Source organism: Pan troglodytes, chromosome 11 (assembly GCF_028858775.2).
Source record: "Pan troglodytes isolate AG18354 chromosome 11, NHGRI_mPanTro3-v2.0_pri, whole genome shotgun sequence".
Lineage (NCBI taxonomy): Eukaryota > Metazoa > Chordata > Mammalia > Primates > Hominidae > Pan > Pan troglodytes.
In genome coordinates this window covers 39,508,188-39,524,763 of record NC_072409.2, presented here as the reverse complement: position 1 = coordinate 39,524,763, position 16,576 = coordinate 39,508,188, and the positions used below count along the sequence as shown (strand labels likewise).

General features: G+C 50.5%; 1 protein-coding gene across 3 annotated transcripts in view; it reads left to right on the top strand.

The window, feature by feature from the left end:
• COL15A1 (collagen type XV alpha 1 chain) overlaps nucleotides 1–16,576 on the top strand; it is a 126,861-nt gene that overhangs the window by 46,122 nt on the left and 64,163 nt on the right. For all 3 annotated transcript variants that reach the window (XM_016961321.4, XM_016961323.4, XM_016961322.4), the window contains exons 6-9: nucleotides 6,924–7,071; nucleotides 10,828–10,940; nucleotides 13,432–13,566; nucleotides 14,877–15,029. In XM_016961321.4, the coding sequence (XP_016816810.3) occupies nucleotides 6,924–7,071; nucleotides 10,828–10,940; nucleotides 13,432–13,566; nucleotides 14,877–15,029 (549 nt within the window). The remainder of the gene's footprint in view (nucleotides 1–6,923; nucleotides 7,072–10,827; nucleotides 10,941–13,431; nucleotides 13,567–14,876; nucleotides 15,030–16,576) is intronic.

The window sequence follows — 16,576 nt, the reverse complement described above, 5'->3', positions numbered from 1 at the left end:
GTTTTGAAAGCACTGAGTCAGACTGTGGGGACACCCAGGAGCCCGTTTTTAATGAAAACAGCAAGCAGCAGCAGAGTCACTAAATACAGCAGAGCTTCAGCTGTCTCCTTGCCTGGTCGGGCTACTTTGTAAACCTATCTCTAATAGAAGAAATCAGGGAGATGGAAATAAGGCAGTGGCTGGAGATTACAGACCTTGGGCAGCAGGGCTGTGCATGCAGCAGAGCTGTGGATGCAGCAGAATAGAACTATACTCTTAGCACTGGAAGGACCTGAAGTCCTGTACATCTCTTTCTTTACAAACGTGTACAGAAAACTGCCCTTTGTGTACAAACTGAGCAAACCGAGGCCCAGATAGGGGAAGACACTGACTGAAGCGTGTATGGGCCGGACTGGGGTAACAGCATGAGTCTCCTGATGCCCATCCATGGGGTCATGGCCTGAGTGGTATTGCAAAAGTCCATCCCAAGGATGGCGACCAACTCTTGGCCAGTTGGGATGAATGAGGTCAAGGGTCCAAGTTGCCTGCCTACCTGGTGATTGGGGAAGACAACTGCTTTGGGTGGTGTGGCTATCCTCTGTGCCCATCAGCCCTTGGCCATCCCACCGGCATGTCCCAACCTGGGGCAGCAAGACACAGAGTGGCTTTCACATCTGATGCTGCCCTGTGCACCACTTCACAATTCACAGCGAAGCCAACTCAGGCAGAGGTGCCAACAGCCCAAGGTTGCCCTGAGAGAGGGACAGGAAAGGAGAGTGGAGTTTGAGCCTGAGATGATCACAGGGGACAGGAGTAGGGCAGAGAAGCTTGGGAGGGGGCACCAGAGCTGAGCAGCTTTGGACAGAGATAGAGAAGGGGGAGGGGAAGGAAGAGAACTGGCATTTCTTGATACCACTGTGTACCTGGTGCTATTGTGTCTGGAATTGGTGGGTTCTTGGTCTCACCGACTTCAAGAATGAAACCGTGGACCCTCACGGTGAGTGTTACAGTTCTTAAAGGTAGTGTGTCCGGAGTTTGTTCCTTCTGATGTTTGGATGTGTTTGGAGTTTCTTCCTTCTGGTGGGTTCCTGGTCTCGCTGGCTTCAAGAGTAAAGCTGCAGACCTTCACGGTGAGTGTTACAACTCTTAAGGCGGTGCGTCTGGAATTGTTTGTTCCTCCCGGTGGGTTCGTGGTCTTGCTGGCATCAGGAGTGAAGCTGCAAACCCACGCCATGAGTGTTACAGCTCATAAAGTCAGTGTGGACCCAAAGACACTAGCAGCAATATTTATTGCAAAGAGCAAAAGAACAAAGCTTCCACAGTGGGAACAGGACCTCACCAAATTGCCGCTGCTGGCTCAGGCAGCCTGCTTTTGTTCCCTTATCTGACCCCACCCACATCCTGCTGATTGGCCCATTTTACAGAGAGCTAATTGGTCCACTTTACAGAGAGCTGATTGGTCCGTTTTACAGAGAGCTGATTGGTCCATTTTGACAGGGTGCTGATTGGTGCGTTTACAATCCCTGAGCTAGACACAGAGTGCTGATTGGTGCATTTACAATACTCTAGCTAGACATAAAAGTTCTCCAAGTCCCCACTAGATTAGCTAGACACAGAGCACTGATTGGTGCATTTACAAACCTTGAGCTAGATACAGAGTGCTGATTGGTGCATTTATAATCCTCTAGCTAGACATAAAAGTTCTCCAAGTCCCCACTAGATTAGCTAGACACAGAGAACTAATTGGTGCGTTTACAAACCTTGAGCTAGACACAGAGTGTTGATTGGTGTGTTTACAAACCTTGAGCTAGACACAGAGTGTTGATTGGTGTGTTTACAAACCTTGAGCTAGACACAAGGGTGCTGATTGGTGTATTTACAATCCTTTAGCTAGACCTAAAAGTTCTCCAAGTCCCCACTAGATTAGCTAGACACAGAGCACTGATTGGTGCATTTACAAACCTTGAGCTAGACACAGGGTGCTGATTGGTGTGTTTACAATCCTTTAGCTAGACATAAAGGTTCTCCAAGTCCCCACCCAACTCAGGAGTCCAGCTGGCTTTGCCTAGTGGATCCTGCATGAGGGCCACAGGCGGAGCTGCCTGCTAGTCCCACGCTGCCTCCTCAGCCCTTGGGTGGTCGATGGGAACAGCCGCCACAGAGCAGGGGGCAGTCCCCGTCAGGGAGGCTTGGGCCATGTGGGAGCCCACTGCCAGGGGGCTCGGGCATGGCAGCTGCAGGTCCTGAGCCCTGCCCTGCGGGAAGGCGGCTGAGGCCCAGTGAGAATTCGAGAGCAGTGTGGGCCGGTTGGCAGTGCTGGGGGACCCGGCACACCCTCTGCAGCTGCTGGCCTGGGTGCTAAGCCCCTCACTGCCTGGGGTCGGTGGCACCGGCTGGCCGCTTAGAGTGCGGGGCCCGCCGAGCCCACGCCTACCTGGAACTCTCACTGGCCCGCAAGTGCTGCGTGCAGCCCTGGTTCCTGCCCACACGTCTCTCTCCACACCTCCCCACAAGCAGAGGGAGCCAGCTTCAGCCTCTGCCAACCCAGAGAGGGGCTCCTACAGTGCAGTGGTGGGCTGAAGGGCTCCTCAGGCATGGCCAGAGTGGACGCCGAGGCCGAGGATGCACTGAGGGCGAGCGAGGGCCGCCAGCACGTTGTCAATTCTTGCTATTGTATACATGATTTCACTTTTGTTTCTTGCCACCCTGCAAGGTAGGTGGCATCAGCCCCATTGCGCAGATTCAAAAATGAATGCCCAGGAGGTGGGGTGCCTCTTCCAGGGTCACAGGGTAGTGAAGTCAGGACTCAAGCCAGGCCCCACTCACTCCCCAGGCTTGGACCCTCCCCAGGACCATGGCACTGCAGGCAATGGGGCAGATGTGGGGCACGTGTCAGCCAAGGGGGGGCTATGAAATCAATCCCCAGACTATCTGGAAAAGTGAAAAAGAAAAAGTTGTTGGTGATTTGATGGACTTGGTGGCCTCTGGGGAACCTCTAACACTTTCTTTCCATGCTTCCCCAACCCAACTTTTCTCAGTGGTTTTATGGGAACTGGTGCAAATCAGAGTTCCACCAAGCGTGAATCCCAGCTCTGCCACTTACTAGCTCTTGACCTTGAGCAAGTGACTTAAGCTCTCCAAGGCTCAGTTTCCTCCTTGGTTACAATAGAGTGGACCTGCCTCATAGGGTTAGTGTGAAAATTAGACAAATTGCCCTGTGCAAAATGCTTGGACAGTGCCTGTTGTTGCTACTGTTGACCAGTGGGTTTGTTGTGAGGATTAAGGGAGGTGATGTGATGTGTCAGAGAGCAGCTCAGTGCTGGACTCAGCACCGGGCATAGTACAGATGCCTCGTTCCTCTTGGGGCCTCCTGGTTGGCCAGTGGCTTGGGCTGACAGGCATGCCAAACCCCTGTGGCTGCCTTCAGTTATTAAGGGGATTGCCCTGGGCTGTGCCTCGAGGCCTGGTGGTCCTGACCTTAACCTGTCTGTTCCTGATCATCAGAATGCCTTCCCTGTGCACCCGTCTGTCTGCACCACAGTTCACGCTCTTCCACATGCTTCCATTTCCTTTAGTTTCATTTGCAGGGAGGTGTTTGGGGTCTCTTCTACATAGGAGGGCACTGAGGCCGTGGAGATGGTTGCTGGAGGCACCCAGCCTGGAGGTGGCAGAGCCAGGTCTCCAGCTCAGGGTCCAGAGTGCACTCAGTCATGCCCCCCTGAGCTGGGGACTTCCCCCTTTCAACATCTCCTGGAAGGGCTTTATGGCATTTTCCGGCAGCCACCCTCTAGGACGGGGAATTTCCCTCTTCAGCTCAGACAGTCCCCGCCCGCCCCTTGTCTGTCTAACTTCTTTCTTGGAATGAATCTCACTTCCCCATCCTCAGCCTTTCCAGCCTGCCACCCTTTGAGACATGAGCCGTCGCCAGTGAACTGAATTGCAGACTTTCTGAGTGGTCAGGGACTACAAAGTCTGCCCCTCCTTGCCTTCTTCCCCATTTAGGATTGGGGTCCTTGCTATCCAATTCTTTGCATTTTCAGAAAGTTCTATGCTGTTGGAATTAACATCCCTGTGGTTCTCAGCCCTGGCTGTGCATCAGGGTCATTTGTGTGTAAGTGTGTGTTGGGGGTGGGGGTGGCATGGGGGGATGGGGAGGCACTGTGTCGGGGGGATTGGTCTTTAAAAGCAGATTCTTGCCTGGGCTATAGACCTGGATGTTCAGCTTCAGTAGATCTGGAGTGAAAGATCCTAGAATCTGTGTTGACAAAAAGCTCTGCAGGTGATTCTGGTCCTCAGCCAGGGCCTCTTTCCCAACCACACCCAAATGCTCACAGTTCTCTGGACAGACTGAGCACTTTCTCCCCTCCATGGCGCCTTAGTTCCTGTGGTTCTGTTTGCCTGGAGGGCCCCTCCCAGCTCCCATTTCTGCCTGGCAAGTTCCTACTTAGCCTTCAGGATCCAATCCACATCCTCTCCTTGGAGGCCATTATTTAGCTAAGCCCCTTCCTCGCACTTGGCTCTCACTCCCGCCATCCCATGCATCACACCGAATCATGGTTTATTGCGTCTGGTCTAGGTCTGGGGATCCTCCATCGCCTGACAGCTTGAGGACAGACACGCTGTCTTAGTTATTCATTTCTGTGTCCCCAGGGCTCAGCCAAGGACCTAGCACACGGTAGGACCTCTGGAAATATGTGCAGAATGAGTAAATCTGATTGTGTGGACGTGAGCCTGGACTCAGCAAATTGCAACACTTTTAATAGCAAGTCTTCAGACTTGAGTTTCCTATTTTGTCACAGGCCACACTGGATCCCCATTCACATTGACCTCTGAAAACCAAAGCCACCTATTTGAGGCAGGTCCCCTTACCCTCACTCCTGAGGGTCAATTCACCAGAACCATGCCCTGTCCTTGCAGGGGGGTTGGGATGCCTTGTTGGGAGTTTGACAACTTCAGCCACCCTGAGTTACAGAGCTCAGCCCCCATCTCGTTGTCTTCCTATGTTTCCTGAACCCTCACCTGCCCTGCCCGCCTCATCCCAAAGTCCAAATGCCTTATAGAGCACCTTTGCTACCAGCCACCAGCAGCCTCACTCCAGACTAGAGATGAGCATTCAGGGGCTTGAGCATTGGTTCCTGAACAAGTGATGGAGTGGCTTCTGCATTGATCCCTCACAGGGAGAGGAGAGGAACCTCCTGGGCAGGGGTCTTTATCTTCCCTGCTAGATGAACATCCATCTGGGTGAAATGGAGACATCCCACCTGGTCTTGTTCACAACCTCCCCTGGGGAGGTGCCTGCTGTCTGCTCCCACTGCTGCCCTGGTTCCTGCCTTGTGGACTTCTTTACTGCCACCCCCCAGTCACCTGGTGTAAGCCTCAGCTCCCCTAGTCCATGATCACACTGCCACCAGCGAGGACTCTCTAAAACACACAGCTGCCCCCACCACTCCCTCGCCCGATGCTCCCCAGTGGCTGCCTGTGGCCCTTGGGTTCAAGCCCATTCTTCTCCCCATAGAACCAGCTCCTCCCTCTGCCTGCCTCCCTGGGCTCTGTTCCACTGCTTCCCTCCTCAAGCCCTGGGCTCTTGCCAAGCTCAAGTTGCCAGGCCCTGACTTTCATCAACCCTCCACCCCTATGTTGTGAAACCCTGCTCATTCTCCAAGGCCCAACTCCTTAAAGCCTTTCCTCCCACCTCCACCCTGAAGATTTTACAGTACAATAGAATCCATGGTGATTGTCTCTGGGTGTTAGGACTCAAGGTGATTTCTCTTTTTGCTCATCTGCACTTACAGTGTTTTCAATAACAAATATGGAATATTTATATACTAAACATAAAGGTGTGCTTAGCCCTTCCATGCATTTTCTATTTCCTGCCTTCAAGTAGTTCTTTATTGTCCTCATTTTTACAGAGGAGGAAGCTGAGGTTCAGTGAAGCTCCATGACTTGCCCACATAACTGAGCTTATAAGTGGAGAGCTGGGATTTGATCCAGGTCTGACTGTAAGAAATGAACTATTAAATTCTAAATGATGGGGCTTCCAAGAATCCTCCTTGTTCCATGGACCAGAAATTTATTGATTTACTAGATTCTGAATTAAGGAAATAACCTTCTGTTATTAGTCAGGAAAGGTAAGTGATGCTGCAGTAACAAATTAACCTCAAAAATCTTAGTGCCTTACAAAACAAAGATTGGTTTCTTGTTCATACCACGAGTTCAACACTGATTCGCAGGATTCTTCCATGCACCCCCAGCCCCTTTAGCTTAGAAAGTGATGAGGCTATCTGAATGCTGACAAGCGCTGGGTCCCACAAGCTGCTGCTTGGGTCCAGGGGTGATGCTGTGACTTTTGGAGCCCATGCCAGGATTTCTGCGTAGATCACGGAAGCACTCTGTGTTTCTGTTGGGTTTTTGTTTGTTTGTTTTTCTCTAGTTGGTAATGTTGGTTAAGACACTGACTGGCTTTGGGAAAGCTATATAGATGCTGAAGTTTCCTCGGAAGGAACCATACCCGTCTTTCATTTTCATAGGTGTTTTCATATCTGGCATTGAATTTATATGCAGTTTATTGAGTGCAGCCTGGTTCATTCATTTGTTCACTAATTCATTCAATCATTCCCTCCTTTAACAGATCTTTACTGGGCACCTCCTCTGGCTGACCTGGGATTTGGGAATCACAGAAATGTGGTCCCTGTGCTCAGAGAGCTTTGGCTGAGATGAATAGTCTCACTGTCAAGTGAATAGAATCTAATGACCTCTAGTAGGCACCTCTTTCAGGCCCTGGGAGGTGCAGCCATTGCCCAGGTAGACACCAAGCGGGGCCAAGCTTTCCCCTTGGTTTATTCAGCATCTTGTGGATATATTATTTTCTTCAGTGACATTCACTGTCATTTCTTCTGCTTTACTGCCAAGTAAATCATTTTGCATCTCATTTTTCCTCCCTTCAGCCCAAAGAAGCAAAAGTTGAACCCATAAACACACCTCCAACTCCATCCTCCCCCTTTGAGGACATGGAACTTTCTGGTGAACCTGTACCCGAGGGGACCCCGGAAACCACCAACATGAGCATCATCCAGCACAGCAGCCCTGAGCAAGGCAAGTCCGGATGCACAGGCCTATGTAGTGGCCTTTTATTGGGTGATTACTATGTGTCCAGCCAGGGCCATGTATGTAACATACAGAATCTCATTTAACCTTCCCCTCAACCCTTTAAGAAAGGGTGAGAACCACCCTCATTTTACAGACAAGATGAGGAAATTGAGCCACAGAGAAGTTAAGTAACCCAGCCAGGAGCAAACAGCTTGTGAATGGCAGAGCTGGCATTTGATCTCAGATAGCAGAGCTTCTAACCCCCAGATCTGGAGCTTCTAACTCCCAGAATCTATTCCTTCTGGGGTTTAACAGAAAAGTTTGTAATAATCCTTGCTCTTTGTTGAATACCTACAGTGTGCCAAGTGTTTGGATATTTTGTCTCCAACACCGAGAGCATACCGCCTACTCAGTAGCACTAGCCACTATTTTATAGGTGGAAAAACCAACACTTGGAAGAGCTAAGTCCAGAGTCCCCACCCATTCTGACTTTTGCCACAAACTCCCCAACTCTCAGAGGATCAGCTAAACTCCTGTGTGGCACAAGTGAGAAACTGATGGCCAGAGAGGGGCCAGTTACCCAGCAAGGCAGCAGCAGTCCCTAGGAGAAAAGCTGGTCCCCTGGCTGCCCATCCAGGGCTCTGGCCCCTGCCTCTTGTCCCCCTACCCGTGCAGAGGAGCACTGGTAAAAGCCCAGGCATCAAACACTATCCCCCAGGTACTAGCTTGGCATATGCCCAAGCCCTGAGATCGCTTGTGGTTTCTGTCATTTCTCAGAGGGGCCGTCACTTCAGACTGAAGATGTAAGTACAAGATCATTCCTGGCAGCACTGTTCTTAGGAACAAAAATAACCCAAACTGCCCACAGTAGGGATTGGTCGGCCAAATTTTATTTCATTCATACATACAGCCCTGACACTGGTGATACAGAAGATTTAATGACCCAGGGACATGCTCGTGGTATATTCCACCAAAAAAGCAAATTCCAAAATTATGTCTATGACCCTAATTTTGAATATATGTTATTTATATCTATTTACATATAGCTATGTAGAGCGATGTGTGTGTATTAGATACATCACATATTAGACGTAATATTCATCAAAATGTTATAAGCAGTTATCTCTGAGGGGTAGGATTATGGATGGTTTTTACTTTTTTTATTGTACTTCTGTATTTTATTAATACAAGTCTTCTACAATAATACGTATCACTATTCTTTTTGCTTCTGCCATCAGTTAATGAGTGTTATTTTAACAACTAAATTTGGGGAGTCTGTGGGTCAGAGAAAGTATAGAGAACTGGAGAGAAAAAATTGTAGGATAATTTAATAACTTCATGACAGAGCCAAGGAGGCAGGGTGTTGCTGTGGAAATACTGCCCGCTGGGGAGAGTCAGACAGCTTGGAAGGAGGCCCTGCCTAGCCCCCTATTTGCTGTCGGCCTGGGGCAAGTTGCTGATCAGTTTCCAAGCTTCAGATTCCTTAGCTGTCCTCTGGGAGCATGAACAATCCCCGATGCTGGGTGGATGAGAGGGCTGAATCTGGCCGCAGTTGTGGAAGTGGCTTCTGAATTGCGAATGCTTTTCTCAGGGGTGGAATTAGGATCTCTCAGCAAGGGGTTAAGGCGAAGGGGCTGGGGCGAGGGCTTTCCTAGACTGAGAAGATGAGGTCCACGTGGGGACTGGGCTCTGATCCCAACGCAGCTCGCCTGTTCCCGGGATCAGCCACACTCCTTATCTAGCAGACAAAAGGTCAGTTGAAAGCAACGGAGCTAGCCAAAGTGTCCTTTTCTTCTTGATGTGTAGACAGCCCAGATGGTGGGAGAAAGCCCTGGCTAAGCAAAGCCCCTAATATTTGCATTCAGAGCTTCCCTGACACCATCTTGACCCGTGGAAGGGGCCACCCCACCTCCTTCTTCCCAGGGGTCAGGCCTTGGAGGACAGGCAATCGGCTGCTTGCACGGCACCCCCTGGTGGTCAGAGCAGGGAAGACGAGAGTGCTCGACCCGTGCTGGCCACTCTTCCATCACAGGATGGGACAGGAGTGGGTGGGGAGGGGGGCAGAGTCCTTTGGAGGATTTGGCACCTCTTCCAGAGTTATTGTGACCATGGGACCTGCGTGAGCACAGCGTGTGTGGGAAGGGCCTGGCCCGGGGACAGGCTGACCTGGCTTCAGGGCCCTTCCCAGTCTCAGTCTCATTCCCAGGGTTAATAATACTGAGGTATTAACGTGTGGATCCGGCAGGTCACACCTGTCATGGGGTGATAGTGGGATCCCCAACCAGGATCTGCCCACCTGCAGGAAGGTGGTGGGAGGGGTCCCGGTGGGCAGGACAGGTGGGCCAGCAGGAGGGTTGCCGGAGGGAGTGCATGGGACAATCTTGGCATGGGCCCAGCCATAACAGGCGTGCAGTCATGGTAGTACAACTTCTTTTTCTTCTTCTTCTTCTTCTTTTTTTTTTTTTTTTTTTTAGACAGGGTCTTGCTCTGTCACCCAGGCTGGAGCGCAGTGGCACAATCATGGCTCACTGCAGCCTTGACCTCCCAGGCATGAGCTCCCTCCTTAGGCTCCTGAGCAGCTGGGTCTACAGCCACATGCCACAATGCCTGGCTAATTTTTTTTATTTTTAGTAGAGATGGGGTCTCGCTATGTTGCCAAGGCTGGTCATGAACTCCTGAGCTCAAATGATCCTCCTGCCTTGGCCTCCCAAAATACTGGGATTACAGGCATGAGCCACCATGCCCGGCCAATGAATAACTTTTCTTTGCTTCAAAAATCCATTTGCGTTTTTTTTTTTTTTTTGAGATGGAATCTCACTCTGTCACCCAGGCTGGAGTGCAGTGGCACAATCTCAGCTTTACTACAACCTCTGCCCACTGCAACCTCTGCCTCCTGGGTTCAAGTGATTCTCCTGCCTTGGCCTCCCAAATAGCTGGGGTTACAGGCATGTGCTATCACACCTGGCTAATTTTTGTATTTTTAGTAGAGATGGGGTTTCACCATGTTGGCCAGGCTGGTCTCGAACTCCTGACCTCAAGTAATCTGCCCACCTCGGCCTCCCAAAGTGCTGGGATTCCGGGCTGCTTTTTAAATTGCAAAAGAAATATATGCATGTGGGAACAATTAAATTAATGCTCAGTTGTATAAACCAGAAAAATAATAGTTTCCTTTTCTTACACTCCTATCTTCTGGAAAATATCAGTACTAAACACTGGTTTAGCCAAGTATATAAATATATGAGCATATACATATACATATATGTATATATTATGTATGTCATATAGTAATCATTGTTACATAACATGAATATGTTATATATATAATAATGATACGACATCTATACTCATACTTTTTTTTTCTATTTTACACACGTAAAACCATATCAACAATGAACATTTATCAATTGCTTACTATATGCCAGGGGCTGTCCTCAATGCTTTATTTGCATTAACTTACTTAGTCCTTGTGACACACAGTACTCAAAACAACCCTATGAGGTAGGAATTATTGTAATTCCCCATTTCTAGATAAGGAACTTGAGGCAGAAGTTGAGCGACTTGCCTGCAGGTGGTGCCAGAGCCTGGAATGGAAACCACACATGCTTTGCCATGTATGTTGTTCTGCAACTTGTTTTTTTCCCCCTCTTGACCCTGTGTCATGGTATCTGAACATCTTTCCAAGTTAGCTGGTGAAGAGATACCTCATTCTTTTCCAAGACTGCAAAATGTAGTTATTGATAGCAGAATGCCTGCTTCCTATAGGGTCTGGTGAGATCCTGAATGACACACTGGAGGGGGTTCATTCTGTGGATGGTGACCCCATTACTGACAGCGGCTCAGGGGCTGGGGCCTTCCTTGACATTGCTGAAGAAAAGGTGAGTAGATGGTAAATTTCATTTGATTAGTCAGTAGTAGGCTTGTTTGCTTATTTCAAACTTGATGATGATTTTACTGAGCACCAGAGGGAACCACAAGGGTTTTGGTTGAACAGCATCAAGATTGCTTCTGTCCTCATGGTACAGAGGAGGTCAGAGTCCCAGGGCCACAGAGGCTCTCCAGGGATGCACAGGACTGGTGGGGGATATGCAGTGCAAGCTTGTCCTCACACTTGCCTGTGACGAGCGTCCAGGCCTCACCAACGCACCCCTGCCCTCCTGCTCAGTTGTGAAGGCACATAGCTTATCAGCCCTTTGAGTCCCCCTCAAGACAGAATCAGATTAACTGCAGGTGCGTTCATGCTATTGTTTGGTAATTGGCTTTTACACCTGTGAAGGCAGTTTTTGAAATGCTGGGCTCCCTAGGGTGCAAAATTAAAGCATAAATAGTTTTCTCACAATGGCCCCTGCTGAAAACCCACAACACCAGCTCATTCCTTCCCTTCTCCTGGGATGAAAACTTAAGACAGTTCTCACAGCTCTCTCAGTCACTATCTGGTAACAGTCAATTTTCACAGATATTTAAAAGTCAAGCCCAGCATAATATCAAAAATTCAACAAAATTACAAACACAGTTTCTCCCCTTCTGTACTCAGGCCTACTATAGACTAGGAAACTGCCAGGAAAGGGAAGCATGGTTAGGGGTTTCCTCTCTATTTTCTTACTTCTCTCTCCTCCTTATCCTCATGATCTCCCCATCCTCTAGAGCTATTTTTAACATCTGCAGGGGCTGGCCCACCTGGAGAAATGGACACAGTTGTACTTGGCTGGTCAAATTGTGATCTGGGCTTTTGGTGTGGAAGATGCCTGATTGTTGGAACTCTCTCTTATGGGGGCTTTTGTGGTTCCTGGGAGGTCTTCCTGCAGGGGATCTAGGATCAAAGTTCCATAGTTTGCCTTGTAACTTCTGCCCGGGCTTCCACCCCATACAGGTTGCCCAGATCTTCTGCATGGCCCTTTGAGTACAGCCCATTTCAGCCAGCTCCCTTTGGAGAGATTTTATCTTGTCTATCTCCAGCAAAACAACTGCAGGACAAATACCCCTCCCTTCTCCATCCCCCTCCCCTCCTCTCCCCTTTCCCTCTCACCTCCTCCTTCCCTCCTCTCCCCTTTTATTCCCTCCCTTCCTCTCCCCTCCCCTCCCCTTTTCTCCCCTCCCCTCCTCTTCCCACTTCCCTCCTCTTCTCTTTCTCCCTCACCTCCCCCTCCTCTCCTCTCCCCTTCCCCTGTCTTCCTTTGTCCCTCTCTCCCAACTCTGAATCTAAAGGGCTCCCTCCTTTCACCTTTTGTCTCCCTGGAAAAAATCAGACACCAGTCCCTGAGCCTCCCAAATTCCAGGAAATACATACCCAGCTCACCAAATGGTTTGGAGTGAGTAGAGGGGAGGAGAAGAGCCGCAGTACACTGAAAATTCTTTCCAAAGGAATTCTTGCTCTCCAGGCACTCAACCCCAAAATGAGTCCTGTGTGGTTTCTTACACAGCCTAGAGGTAGGAGATGGGCAGGAGCTGGTAGAACGGGTGCCATTTCCTTGTTTTAGCATGGGGAGATTACCTGATGCCTGTGAAATTGCACTTGCCCTTTGGGGCTTTAGCTGACGCTGAGTCAGAAAGAGTCTCATTTTAACATCCTGGGACCTCAACTTTCCTCTAACTGTTTTTTGAGACAGTAATTCTGCAAGGATTTAATACATTTTATGAAAAAGGGGCTCTGTGGTCAAATGACTTTGGGAAATGCTGCACTCTACATTCCTCTTTTTATAGATTCTGAGAAATCCTGCGGCAAGGAAATCTTTTTAACTTTGATTAGCCTGGTGTTTTTTGTAACCAAAAGAACCACATTTTTGCAATAAATGAACAAGCTTTGGGAAATGAAGATAGAACATAGTTTGCTGTCACCAGCCCCAAAGCTGCTCTCTCTTTCCATTTCTCCCATTGCTATGAAACCTTCAGAGAATCTGCCTGTACATTCCCAAAGGAAACTGAGTCACAGGGAGAGAGAAGAAGCAGGAATGTCTCTGTCTCCCAGCCTAGAGATGGCTGAGGAGGACAGAGGTGCTGCCTACACATTTCTGAAGCACCTTCATGGGCAAAGACATTGTCTAATGCCTTCTGGATGGGTACATGGGGAGGTCACAGGGAGGCGATGGGTTTCAGTAGAAGTATCTAGAGCTAGACCAGGCTGACTCAGGAGCAGTGATTTCCGTGTTAATGGAGGTGCAAACCAATACTGGGAATCAAACACCAGACATAGGTGCCTGGACAGTCTTTCCCATCCCTGGATTTATGAAACCATAGATGTGAAAGTCCTTGAGAGAAAGAAGCTACAGAAATGCAGGTGGCTGGAGAAGGTTAGGCAGTCTGTTCTCTCCAGCCACAGGCATGTTGATGGGAGCCCAGAGACATGGTCTCTTGTGATGCCTTTGTTTTCAGAATTTAGCAGCAACAGCAGCGGGGCTGGCCGAGGTGCCCATCAGCACTGCTGGAGAAGCAGAGGCCAGCAGTGTGCCCACCGGGGGACCAACCCTCTCTATGTCCACCGAGAACGCAGAGGAAGGGGTCACTCCAGTAAGTAGCTCAGAGTGCAAGCTCCCCTTCACCTGTGTCTGGGGTTGTGGGTTGTGTTGGGTGGGAGCAGTCACTGGCTTTCCCTATCTGTCTGTGAAACACAGTGACAGTCTCATGGGGGCAGTCTGTCGGAGTAAGCACTAAATAGCATTGACCCATTCAGTGGCGGTGTGCAGAGCCCTACACTGTGCTGGGCACTAGGCCTGGTTTCAGGGATGGATAGTAAATAGGATAGACGTGATTCCTGAGGACAGGGTGGTAAGAGGGGCTGTGGTCAGTGGTAGGTGAAGCACAGGATGCCCTGGGAGCACTGAAAAAGGGGCCTAGAGCCCAGACTCAGGGGCACAGAAGTTTCCTGGGGAAAGGATGCTGAAGGCGGGCCTGAGAGGGTAAGTAGAAGTCGCCTAGCAGAGGGGGTGAAACAGGTGTTTCAGCAAGGTGGGCTGGCAGGAGCAAAGGCCTGAAGCCTGAAGAAGGGCAGCATACCTGTGGGGTCAAGCGTGAGCCAGGGGTCGGGGAGAAATGGCTGGAGAGGCTCTAAGGACACAGAGAAGATTCAGCAGAAGTGGGGAGTCACTGAAGGGTAAGAAACAAGGAATGGATGTAGCCAGATTAGAATTCCAGAAAGATCATTCTGACTACTGAGAGGAGAAAGAGTGGGGAAGCAAACTTGGAGAAAGAGGCCGGGCTTCGGGGCTGTGTTGGAGTTTGGGTGAGTGGTGGTGCCAGCCTGCCCTGGGATGTGGCCAACAATGTCAGATCCTCCCAGAAGTCCCAGTGAGCAAGGGACTGAGAAACATCCGTTGAATTTGTCCATTCACGGTGAGTGGCCTTGGGGAGAGCAGCTTCAGGGCTATCGGAGCGGTGGAAGCCAGATGGCACTGGGCTAGGGAGAGAGTGGGACAGGGAGTGGTCCACGAGGGTAGACTACTGCTTCAACAAGAAAGCTGTGGAGTCTGAGGACCTAGACTTTTGTTTCAACACAGTGACTTAAGCACCAGTAGAAGCTGCACTCTCTGATTAGGGGACACAGCTTGGAAGGGCTATTGGTGAGCACATGCCCCTCGGGGTTGGCAGGGAGTGGCTGGTGGCACACCACACGGGTGGGATGCTGGGGTGGTCTCGCAGCATGAGTGGTGTGAGGAACCAGGCTTCCATATTTCTGTCTGATGTCTCACTGTGGGTTTCCATGTGAAGTGAGGTCTTGGTGTGCAGGTGCTTTGAGGGGCCCTGGCCTTCTGTTCCTCACCACAGTGTGGAGGATCAGCATCATGGGGCACTGACGTGGTTCCTGTTGACTTTCTATTCAGGGTCCAGATAATGAAGAGGGTCTAGCAGCAACAGCAGCAGGGGAGGCCGAGGCACTCGCCAGCATGCCTGGGGAAGTGGAGGCCAGTGGTGTGGCCCCCGGGGAGCTGGACCTCTCCATGTCCGCCCAGAGCCTCGGGGAAGAGGCCACTGTGGTAAGGATCGTACAGTGCCTAGAGGTTGAGGTCACGATGGGAGCAGCTCCTGGCCTTCTCAGAGTGTGGGGCTCCTGCTCAGCAAACCCATGGGAGCCTGAGGCACAGGGATCTCTGACCAAATACTCACTCAGGGGTGGAGTTTGCCAAGGCCTCGGTGAGTGTGGTGAAGCCCCTGGAGGTCAGTGAGCAGCTGGGCCCTGGGGATGGGTGAGTTGGAGAGGTGGGGTTTGTCCCAAGGCTGCATGCAGGACCCTGCTGCCTCCACCCACAGGGGGTGGGAGCCAGAATGGAGGAGTGGCGGGCTCCTGGAGGGCAGTGGGGGGGTCAGGCTGCAGGTGGCAGGCCCCAGCAGGGGTCAGAGGGCACGGCCAGGCCTTCCTAGCCCTCTCCTCGTGCAGTGCACAGACACTGTCCAGCTCCTGAAGGCAGGGCACATCATCCCAAGGCACTTGGCCAGTCTGTCCCTGTGCTGTCTCTACTATGGGTGCCCTCAAGTTCTTCCAGCTCAGCTGATTCAAACCCGAACTCCTCCTTTCCACTCCTCCTATGTTCCCACCTCAAATGAATGGGACCATCATCCTCCAGTCACCTAATCCAGAATTTTCTTCTCTCTTCTTTAAGTTCTACATCCCATCAAGCATCAAGTCTTGTTGATTTTTCTGCCCAAACACATCATGAATCGCCGGCTCTGTCCTCCTCCAATGCTGGCCCCTGTGCTGAGCTGCCGTGTCCCCAGCCCAGGCAATTGCTAAGGGCCCTGTCTGGCCTCCTCCATCCTCTCACAGCTTGTCTCCAGTCTTTCAGCCCCACTTCTTGGAAGCTTCCCATCGCCCTTCCCTGCAGACCCAGCTCCCATACCTGGCCTGAGAGCCCTTGCAGGGTCTGGCCTACCTAGCCTTGCTGACCACCTCTTGGGCCCGTCCTCTCTGCCTCTCAGCAGCACTTCAGCCACACTGACCTTCTTCTAGTTTCTCCATCATGCCTCTCTTCCTCATACCTCTTCCCTCATCATGCCTCATACCCTCTTCTCTCTGCTGAGAACCTTTCTCCCTTCTCTCCTTTTAATTCTAGCTTATCCTTCAGAATTCAGCTCAAACACCACTTCCTCAAGAAGATGTCATTCCAGACTGTGAACTCTCCCTATTCTTGTCCTCAAAAGGCCTCATCATCATTGTAGTTGATAATAAACTTGGCAAATAGTTCATGTCTGGCTCCCTACCAGAATGTAAGCTCTGCTAGAACAGAGATTACTGATACAATATTTTGTTCATTGACATACTTCATTCCTGACCAATGATAGGCACTGAATGAGTATCTGCTGAGTGAGTGAATGGCTGGGGTCATCAGGACATCACAGATCAACAACGCTGGCCTTTGATGTCATTGCACGCACTTGTGCCCCTGGTGTGTGTGTGCTGGTCAGGCAGCCTTCAGCCTTTTAGCATCCATGCTGGGAGACCTTGCAGTGTGGCCGGGGGTGGAAGTGGGGGACATGCACTGATGGTGCCTCAGGCCACTGGGCAGTTACATGGATTCTTTCAGTG